The 11,422-nt window shown below is 43.4% G+C and overlaps 1 protein-coding gene across 1 annotated transcript; it reads left to right on the forward strand.

Annotated features, from left to right (window-relative positions):
* The first annotated feature begins 7,135 nt into the window (after positions 1 to 7,135).
* Positions 7,136 to 8,134, forward strand: LOC134569233 (zinc finger BED domain-containing protein 5-like). The gene has a single exon (XM_063428149.1). It carries the CDS (start codon positions 7,136 to 7,138, stop codon positions 8,132 to 8,134), a length of 999 nt encoding a protein of 332 aa, XP_063284219.1.
* Positions 8,135 to 11,422: the final 3,288 nt, after the last annotated feature.

Genomic DNA, 11,422 nt, shown 5'->3' on the forward strand with positions numbered 1-11,422 from the left:
GGCACCAGACCAACCAAACATCGGGGAAATGCTGCAACGACACGCACCCTCCAAAATGGCCGCCACGAGATCCTCCACAGTAGGCCTCCCGCCGGCACCATCGGAGCGGGCTCACTCACCGGAGCTAAGGCCGGAAGACAAGCGAACCAAATCTCCCCTGGCTGGCACAGAACTGAGCGAGAACACCTTTGCCACGAAACAAGACTTGCAAACTTGGATGCAAGAGATTCAATCCCTGCTGGCCGCGGATATTGGTACTCTCAAAACGGACGCACGAAAAACCGCGGAGAGGGTGAGTGCCTTGGAAGGGGACATACAATCGTTAACCAGTGGGACATCCAATCTCACCGGAGCCCTGCAATCCCTGCAGACTGCCCACCAAGCACTAGCGACGCAGGTGGCCGCCCAGGAGGACCGCCTGCGCCGCAATCATATTAAGCTCAGGGGAGTCCCAAAAGACATCGCCCAAGAGGAATTGCCCCACTTTGTGAGGAGGCTTCTAACCTCCATACTACCGCCAGCTACAGCCAGAAAAATCAACCTAGAGGGCATATTCCGCCTGCCAGCAGGCAACAACACACCAGCCGCGGAGGCTAGGGACGTTATACTAAAATGTGCTACAACACAAGACAAAGCGGCAATTCTGGCAGCAATCAGAGGCAAGACTCCCCTACTGTTCGAAAACTCCAGCCTGTTATTTTTCCAAGACCTCACTCGAGCGACATTACACTGGCGGAGATCAATAAAACACCTAACAAGCCGCCTGAGAACCGCAGGCGTACAGTACAGATGGGGCATGCCGCGAACCCTGCTGATTCCGCACAACGGGACTATTCATAGAGCCACATCAGAGGCTGACATACTGGCAGTCCTCACACTTTGGGGATTATCGGACGCACCCCAGACAACAGCCCAAACAGGACCGTCCCGGATGGGAGATCCAGCTACCACGAGGCCATTTACTCCCCGATCCCCAAGCACAGGCTCGGAAACCTGACACAGCCTACAAGAAGGCCTGGCCAACCTGGCTCAGGCGGACTCTATTGTACTCGCATACTGAACTGTTACTCTTTCTCTATAACTGTTTAGATATTTAGTTATACCTGTTACTACATATGTTATTAACTCGCACACTCCTCCACAATCACCCACCCACGCACCCAGAAATAATCACACACTCAGTGACAAGCACACGAGCACCCTCGACTTCTCACGAAAACTACGAACTAGTGCACTTACACATAGTAATACCTAGCCTCAACAGAAGTGCAACCATGTGACCCTATCCGCGAAGAACAGAAACAGGGGCTACCTCCACCACACGAAGGGTTATACACCCAGACACATTTGTAAGCACTACTGCACACAACCGTTATGCAACATGTTATAAAAAAAGAAAATATGTGCTGAACAACTTGACTAATAACCGTGTAATGCATACTTTAACCCCTTAAGGACCAAACTTCTGGAATAAAAGGGAATCATGACATGTCACACATGTCATGTGTCCTTAAGGGGTTAATCTCTTGTAATTGTCAAACTAATGCATGAAACCGAATAACGCACAAACAAAATAAAGAATTAAAAAAAAAAAATGGTTTAACGCTGAATGAAAGGATGGTGCAAGTGGACTCCAGCAGGGCCGCCATCCATGATGGTTGTCACGGGCCCAGCGGACCTGGGGGGCCCGGACTGCTTTGGCAGTCCCGGGCCCCACATTCCCTCTCTGTACATATATAAAGCGATGATCGCTATATATAAGTGCAGCTGCGGGCCCCTGGCTCCCTGTACTTGCAGAGGGGGCCCAGCAGACTGCAGCAGTACTTTACAGCTCTTCCCTCTCTCTAACTCCCGCGAGACCTTCGGCCATCAGAGTGTTGCCACAGGTTACCATGGCAACGCTGTGCAGCACGCACGTCACGCTTGCGGGAGTTAGAGAGAGGGAAGAGCTGTAAAGTACTGCTGCAGTCTGCTGGGCCCCCTCTGCAAGTACAGACCTTGTGCTTTCTCAGGGGCCCCAGAATTTCTGGTGGCAGTGAGATAAAGCAGTTACAGTGTTTACATTGTCCCTTTAAATCTCAATACTGGTATTATTGGGTAGATTAAACCTGGGAGTCATCCACATTTTGACAAATTGACAATTTTCCTCTTTTCCCTTTATCCCTGCTGTTCATGGGAAGAAGCCTACTCACCCTAATCCCATGATACCTTATAATTTCGTCCTGTCGTCAAATCACAATAATAATACACTTTCTCCTGACAATACTCGATCCAGGATTCTTGTGAAGTCTGGCTCTGTCAAACTGTACGTTTATATGGCAGAAATAATAAAAAAATATATATCTATCTATCTATCTTAGAGATGTCGCGAACATAAAATTTTCCGTTCGCGAACGGCGAACGCGAACTTCCGCAAATGTTCGCGAACGGGCGAAACGGGCAATCCCACAACCCGCAAATTTTAAAACCCACAGGGACTCTTTCTGGCGCATCTAAGAATAAACGACTAAAATATGACTTTCCACCTAAAAACAGACCAATTGCGATGGTACCCAGAGCAAAGGGACTACTGGATCCAGGGAGAGGCTGGCTTGTCGAGTTTCAGTCCCCTGGAGGAGAAACTCTTCTCCGGCGGTGAGTGGGGCAGACGGCCGCTGCCCCGCTATCCTGCATCACAAAACCCAGCCAAACCTGTGCGGATCCGGCCCTGTTCCCCCCCCTATGGACCGGTGGGGGTGATCCCGGTCCTCACCCTGTGGCCCTGACCGTGATATCGCAGTTGGGGAAGGGGGGCCCGAGCGCTGCATCCAAGATGGCGGACGCCACGTGCGTGGGTGGCAGGGGGAAGACCTGCTCCCTCCTCGCGCTTACAATTAACAACGAGGTTCCTTCCCGCCGAATCAGCAACACAGAGGGATGGAAAAACCCTCACCTACCCCCGCAGCCATCCAAGCCAGCGGCGAGCTGCACGGGCGATTCAAGCAAGCAGGTGACAGCTGCTGCACTGAGGGGATGGAACACCGCGCACCGAACATTCCCGACCATGTCCGAAGTACCCGACCGGTCAGTCCACCCCTGTGTCAGCGTTAAACTTCTAATTTGCCTAGCTTGTACTATAAACGTTGAACCTTAACTTACATAATCACCATAGACAGGAAAAGCTTGAAACCTACACTATATTGTGTCTCTACACTGTCTATTCCTAACATCATAATCTACACAAAAATTGTGCTGTCTATTCGTATGCCATTTTATGTTTACAATACCTGTTCAATATGCTTGCGATTACTATTGTGGCTGAGCAAGCCTACTGTTATTACATGCACAACAAAAATAAAGAATATAAAAAAAATAAAAAAAAAGAAATAAAAAAAAAAGAATGCAGCTTCCGAATGAATCTAAAATGGATGCTGTCCAGGAGGTGGGTATTCTGCTGATTGGCTGGAATGTGTCTGCTGACTGTGAGATACAGGGTCAAAGTTTACCGAATAGGGGGCGGACTGAACATCGCATATGTTCGCCGTTTGAGTTTGAGTGGGTCGCACTGAGAGGGCCCGCTCAGATCGCATGGAGCCGGTCACTCAAATAAGTTTGAGTGGGTCGCGAGAGCCGGCCCGCTTAAAGCGCACTGTGCGAGCCCACTCAAATCACTGAGAGCGGGCCCGCTTAATTTGCGCTGTGCGGGCTCTCACAAACTACAGAGAGCCAGAGTAGTCAAATAGCAAAGGAGCCCGCCCACGCAGTTTATGCAGACTAGCCTGCATTTCCCGCGCAAAGAGGAGGATACTTACATCACGTGTGGTGCCTGTGAGTGGGACGCAGCACTTCTGCCTGTGAGAATCTACAGTCAGTGAGTAACCATTGCCAATTTTATTCCATTTTAGAGCCATGTTGTGCCAATCTATTCCCCTAAGCTTATTGCCACATTGTGCCAATGTTATCCCCTTTACTTAGGGCCATGTTGTGCCAATTCTTTGCCCCTAAAAGCTTATTGCCCTTGTGTGCCAATTTTATGCCATTTTAGTGCCATGTTGTGCCAATCTTTTCCCCTAAGCTTATTGCCACATTGTGCCAATGTTATGCCCTTTACTTAGGGCCATGTTGTGCCAATTCTTTGCCCCTAAAAGCTTATTGCCCTTGTGTGCCAATTTTATGCCATTTTAGTGCCATGTTGTGCCAATCTATTCCCCTAAGCTTATTGCCATATTGTGCCAATGTTATGCCCTTTACTTAGGGCCATGTTGTGCCAATTCTTTGCCCCTAAAAGCTTATTGCCCTTGTGTGCCAATTTTATGTCACTTTAGTGCCATGTTGTGCCAATCTATTCCCCTAAGCTTATTGCCACATTGTGCCAATGTTATGCCCTTTACTTAGGGCCATGTTGTGCCAATTCTTTGCCCCTAAAAGCTTATTGCCCTTGTGTGCCAATTTTATGCAATTTTAGTGCCATGTTGTGCCAATCTATTCCCCTAAGCTTATTGCCACATTGTGCCAATGTTATGCCCTTTACTTAGGGCCATGTTGTGCCAATTCTTTGCCCCTAAAAGCTTATTGCCCTTGTGTGCCAATTTTATGCCCTTTTAGTGCCATGTTGTGCCAATCTATTCCCCTAAGCTTATTGCCACATTGTGCCAATGTTATGCCCTTTACTTAGGGCCATGTTGTGCCAATTCTTTGCCCCTAAAAGCTTATTGCCCTTGTGTGCCATTTTAGTGCCATGTTGTGCCAATCTATTCCCCTAAGCTTATTGCCACATTGTGCCAATGTTATGCCCTTTATTTAGGGCCATGTTGTGCCAATTCTTTGCCCCTAAAAGCTTATTGCCCTTGTGTGCCATTTTAGTGCCATGTTGTGCCAATCTATTCCCCTAAGCTTATTGCCACATTGTGCCAATGTTATGCCCTTTATTTAGGGCCATGTTGTGCCAATTCTTTGCCCCTAAAAGCTTATTGCCCTTGTGTGCCAATTTTATGCCATTTTAGTGCCATGTTGTGCCAATCTATTCCCCTAAGCTTATTGCCACATTGTGCCAATGTTATGCCCTTTATTTAGGGCCATGTTGTGCCAATTCTATGCCCTTAAAGCTTATTGCCACATTGTGCCAATTTTGTGCCCTTTTTAGGGCCATGTTGTGCCAATTCTTTGCCCCTAAAGCTTATTGCCCTTGTGTGTCAATTTTATGCCATTTTAGTGCCATGTTGTGCCAATCTATTTCCCTAAGCTTATTGCCACATTGTGCCAATTTTATGCCCTTTATTTAGGGCCATGTTGTGCCAATTCTATGCCCCTAAAGCTTATTGCCAATTTTATGCCATTTTAGTGCCATTTGGTGCAATCTATTCCCCTAACTTTACCCTTTTTTAGAGCGATCTTATACCAATTTTATGCCTTAAAAACGTATTGCCATATTGTGCCAATTGTATGCCCTTAAAGCTTATTGCCACGTTGTGCCAATTGTATGCCCCTAAAGTTTATTGCCATGTGATGCCAATCCTCTTCAAGTGAAGCTGATTGCATTTTTTTGTCCCTAAAGCTGATTGCCACATTGTGCCTGGTGAATATAAGAGCGGGACACAGCACTTCTACCTGTCAGACTCTACACGAGTCAGTGAGTAACCATTTCTATGCAATGTTTTGCCAATTTGTTGCCCTTTTTTAGTGCCACGCTGTGCCAATGTATGCCCTCAAAGCTTATTGCCACGTTGTTCCAATGTATGCCCTCAAAGCTTATTGCCATGTTGTGCCAATTGTATGCCCCTAAAGTTTATTGCCATGTGATGCCAATCCTCTTCATGTGAAGCTGATTGCATTTTTTTGTCCCTAAAGATGATTGCCACATTGTGCCTGGTGAATATAAGAGCGGGACACAGCACTTCTACCTGTCAGACTCTACACGAGTCAGTGAGTAACCATTTCTATGCAATGTTTTGCCAATTTGTTGCCCTTTTTTAGTGCCACGCTGTGCCAATGTATGCCCTTAAAGCTTATTGCCACGTTGTGCCAATTGTATGCCCCTAAAGTTTATTGCCATGTGATGCCAATCCTCTTCATGTGAAGCTGATTGCATTTTTTTGTCCCTAAAGCTGATTGCCACATTGTGCCTGGTGAATATAAGAGCGGGACACAGCACTTCTACCTATCAGACTCTACACGAGTCAGTGAGTAACCATTTCTATGCAATGTTTTGCCAATTTGTTGCCCTTTTTTAGTGCCACGCTGTGCCAATGTATGCCCTCAAAGCTTATTGCCACGTTGTGCCAATTGTATGCCCCTAAAGTTTATTGCCATGTGATGCCAATCCTCTTCATGTGAAGCTGATTGCATTTTTTTGTCCCTAAAGCTGATTGCCACATTGTGCCTGGTGAATATAAAAGCGGGACACAGCACTTCTACCTGTCAGACTCTACACGAGTCAGTGAGTAACCATTTCTATGCAATGTTTTGCCAATTTGTTGCCCTTTTTTAGTGCCACGCTGTGCCAATGTATGCCCTTAAAGCTTATTGCCACGTTGTGCCAATTGTATGCCCCTAAAGTTTATTGCCATGTGATGCCAATCCTCTTCATGTGAAGCTGATTGCATTTTTTTGTCCCTAAAGCTGATTGCCACATTGTGCCTGGTGAATATAAGAGCGGGACACAGCACTTCTACCTATCAGACTCTACACGAGTCAGTGAGTAACCATTTCTATGCAATGTTTTGCCAATTTGTTGCCCTTTTTTAGTGCCACGCTGTGCCAATGTATGCCCTCAAAGCTTATTGCCACGTTGCTCCAATGTATGCCCTCAAAGCTTATTGCCATGTTGTGCCAATTGTATGCCCCTAAAGTTTATTGCCCTCACTTAAGACATGGTGGCCATACAAAGTAAATACTTTATGTATTGCATACTTATGAATGGCTACCATGCCCTGATTTATTTTATTTGTTGTGTCTGTCCTAGATTTGGATTATTAAACCTTGTCTTTATAAATATATCTCGATTAACAGTCTAGTTATCTATTCATATGCAGGATATTTGTTCTGAATTTAATAATTGTTTTTTTCTGCAATAAATAAGTTTTTCATTCATTATTATTTTTTAATATCTACCTTAGTAATGCATGCATGGTTAATAAGAAAACCATCAAAAACGCCAATGGGTGAAAAGAAAACCCGAAAAGAAGGATCTTCTGTCCAAAATGACAAAGGAGGAAACATTTATGAAAATCCTTCAACAAGTTTTCAAGTGGACAATGGAGGAAAAAGTGATGAAAATCCTTCAACAAGTTTTCAAGTTGATAATGGAGGAAAAATTGCCGAAAATCCTTCAACAAGTTTTCAAGTTGATAATGGAGGAAAAATTGCCGAAAATCCTTCAAGTTTTCTAGTTGACAATAGAAGAAAAATGGATGAAAATCCTTCAAGTTTTCAATTATCAAAACGACGAAAATTATTAAGAAAATATGATTCTGACTATTTAAAATTTGGATTTACATGGAATGGTGACAAAGGAGATCCACGTCCGCAATGTGTAATTTGTGGTGAAATTCTCGCAAATGAGAGTATGCGATCAAACAAATTACTTCGCCATATTGAGACAAAGCATGCACATTTTAAAAACAAGCCACTTAATTTTTTTAAAAGCAAGCAAAAAATATTTAATACGTCTAAAAATATGCTTTCTCATTTCACCAGTATTAATGAAAAAGCTATGCATGCCTCATACCTCATTAGTTTGCGAATTGCAAAATCAGGTAAGCCTCACAACATTGGCGAGTCATTGGTACTACCAGCGATAAAAGATGCTGTTGGAGTTATGTTTGGCGAGAAGAGTTTAAAAGAAGTTGAATTAATTCCAGTTTCCAATAACACTGTTAAACGCAGAATCGATGAAATGTCTGAGTGGGTAGAAGATCAACTTATCAACAGAGTGAAAGCAAGCAAATTTTTTTCCCTGCAATTAGATGAGTCAACAGATATACAAGGTTTGTCCCAATTGATTGTTTTTATCCGTTTTATATGGAACAATGAGCCTCATGAAGATATATTATTTTGTGAACCAATAATTCGAGGAACTAGTGAGGCGATTTTCGAAACTCTCGACACTTATATAAAATCAAAGGAAATGCACTGGATGAATTGTGTTGGTATTTGAAAGCCAAAATATTCAGCCATCTCTGCTGTAAAATTGCTAAAAAATGTCACCACAGTTTGTAACCACAAGTCCTGAAGTAGATGGATCCACCTAAGAAGTCTGACATACTTACCGCTACCTGGAAAAAATCTTTGATCCTACACTTGTCTTCAGTTGAAAGCCAAAATATTCATCCATCTCTGCTGTAAAATTGCTAAAAAATGTCACCACAGTTTGTATTAAGCAAATATTACATAATTATCAAAGGAAGAATAGTTTAATTTTCACTGGATTAACCATTTAAATTCTTCTCATAGGAAAGACGGTTATGATTCTTTTTTGGATTAACCATTTCAGTCCTCCTGCTGAGAAAAACTGTTATACTTCCTTTTGGATTAACCATTTAAGTCCTCCTGCTGAAAGACTGTTATACTTCCTTTTTGATTAACCACTTAAGTTCTTCTGCTGAGAAAGACTGTTATGTTTCTTTTGGTATTAACTACTTAAGTCCTCCTGCGGAGAAAGACAGATTTATTTTTTGGATTTAACACTTAAATTCTCTTGTTATGAAGGACTTTTCTATTTTTTTTTTGATTGACCATAAGTATTCCTGCTGAGTCAAGACGTCTGCCAAGACATAAACAAGTAAGCTCCTGTTTGAATTTTGTTTCTTAAAGTAACACATATTTATATATTAAGTGTATTCAATAATAAATTTAAAAAGTAGTAAATTTATATTTTTAATGTAACATCCCTCTCCCTTTAAAATATGCATTATTATTATTATTATTTGCATTTATATAGCGCCAACAAATTCTGTAGCACTTTACCAAATTACAAGCAAGTGGGTCCCGAAAAATAACTATATTCAAAAGTGGGTCTCGGCCCAAAAAAGTTTGGGAAGCCCTGCTGTAGACTGTTGTGGCATTTTAATGTAGCTCCACAAATCTATGAACACAGCGGTGCTGTATGCAGTCGGAATGAATAATTTATACTCAGTCAGAAGTTTAAAGAAAAGTGAGAACTCAGAAGATGTGACTCACACGAGGAGGAAATTGTGTGTAACTGAGGCAATCAAGTTACAGCTCTGACCACTTCCTCAAAGCAAACATTCACAAAAATGTCTTATTTTCACAGACATAAACCGAACATTTGACCAGTTATCATGCCAATGGGTTTATCGACTAAACAATGAGTTGACATCAACATGTATTCTTACCCTCCCACCCTTTTAAAAAACAAAGTAAAGCTTTTTCTTGCTTAAGTATTCTGGGATAAATTCTAAAGTTGATTCCCTGTTTAGTGAATAAACCCCTAAATATTTCTGTTACATCCCCTTCGCATACAGTTTTGCAAAAGGAGGCTTTTGTAGCAGCTTGTATTATGTCATGTGATGTGTAACAGAACTGCATCTGCCACGTGTTCTTGGAGGGACCTGCTTGCCAGCCTCCTGCCTCAGGACTATGGCCCCTGTGATAAACCAGGCTAAAATACTTTAAAAAGGCTCGATTTCGTTCATTTGGAATTACATGGTTCAGGAACCGAACAGCCGCACGAACCAGAGACCACCCTGGAGCTTGTTAAACCCTATTAACACTTGGTAACGATTCTAACCGCAGTGTTCTAATTGATTGTATAGGTGGCCACTGTTCGCATGAACAACCACAAGGTGGCGGCCATCTTGTTTGCACAAACGCAGGCAGCGGTGTTTGGGCATGAATCTCATTGAACTGAAATCGGACACAGAAACTCCCGAACACCGCTGGACTTACATCATCGCCTGCATTCGGTCCTACACAATTTAGAAGGACACTGTTCGGTGGAATCGTTCATCTGAACAAGGGGAACAAGCTCCAGGGCAAGACCATTGACTATGTTCGGTAATTTGTTCATTTTTAAACTACCGAACTAGACCTACCGCTAGCCCTGATTCTATGGAACTATTTTGGGCATAGGACCATGCGTGCGGTTTGTCAAAAACAAGACTTCCAGGAAATTCCTGAACCCCTGAACATGGGTGATTCTTGGATATGTTGTTCACCCAGATCGGGGCTATCACTTTTGTGATAGAAATGTGTGTTTTTGTGTCTGGAGATAATTGAGTTAATACAATACTTGACTCAATTATCTCCCACGTACAGAGGAGGGATTGACGTAGTTTGTATGGGAGTGTCCTGGACCTGAGAGCCAATGTGATTGTGTATTTGTTTCTATTGTGGTTTACTCTCAGGTCCAGAGTGCCAGGGTGGAGTGCCCCTTGCATGGGGACTGTCATAAAAGGCCAGTTGTGGTCCCATTAAAATGAGTTCACTTCACCCTCAACACGCAGCCTCGTCTCGTGATTGTAGGGAACAGCTATACCAGCTATCTTCAGACTCTCTGGAGTAGGAGAGGTCCACCCACTGGAAGCTGGATCCTAGACTTGGGTCCAGGGTGGGTGGAGGACAGTGAGACCCCAGCCAAGCTGCGGCGGCTAATAGGCTATGGTGCTTATGGTGTTCGGTGTGGTGCTTATAGTACTCCAGGCTACTAGGAAGCAGCGATTGGCGGAGTCACTCAGTTGGGGTGCCAGGCAGTCTGTCACATGATGCAATCAGTCCAATCAAACAGCTCAGTTATCCAGTCTTGAGGCAATATTTAGCACAGGCGCATGTTTGAAAGTCAGGACATTTAAGCCCATACAAGAGCTTTTGAGCAGTACGCAGAATATGGGCCGGTCTGTCTTCCTGGAACACATGTGGCATGGCATGGCTTCTCTCATTTTCCAAATATTAGACCTGATAAACTGGTCAGGTCTGGTAATGACCTGGAAATTAATTTGTACACCTTTTACAAACACTGACTATGCAAAACTACATATGTTTTTATACAAGAGTTTTGTGAGTTATGTTGTATCCCTAATTTATACCACAATCCTGTTAACTATTTTTCGTTGTGTAGTAGGTGACGTTTCAAAGAAAAGCTCAATTTTCTCTAATTTATCAAACTGTCATTACGCTGTAAACATGCTAGCGAAATTTCATGTATCTGGGAATGCTCAGGGCTTTCTCTGAGTGATCAGGGATTAACAATGGATTCAGAATCTACAGAATCTATGGGTACTAGGCATTTTGATAAATAAATAAAACACCATGATTTTCAGAGAAAAGGCAGTGTTTACATTACTGCCTAGGGAGGTGTTTCCCAGGTCAGTGAATGTGCAGCACTGACGTTCAGCTTCTCCACCGTCTGCATGGAGGCACTGAACGTTCCTCAGAGAGATGCATTGATTCAAGCACATGCATCTCTATGAGGAAATGCTGATTGGTG

This window comes from Pelobates fuscus, chromosome 7 (assembly GCF_036172605.1).
Source record: "Pelobates fuscus isolate aPelFus1 chromosome 7, aPelFus1.pri, whole genome shotgun sequence".
Taxonomy (NCBI): Eukaryota; Metazoa; Chordata; class Amphibia; order Anura; family Pelobatidae; genus Pelobates; species Pelobates fuscus.

Coding starts and splice junctions, on each gene's coding strand:
- LOC134569233 (XM_063428149.1), top strand. CDS start 7,136: ATGGGTGAAAAGAAAACCCGAAAAGAAGGATCTTCTGTCCAAAATGAC.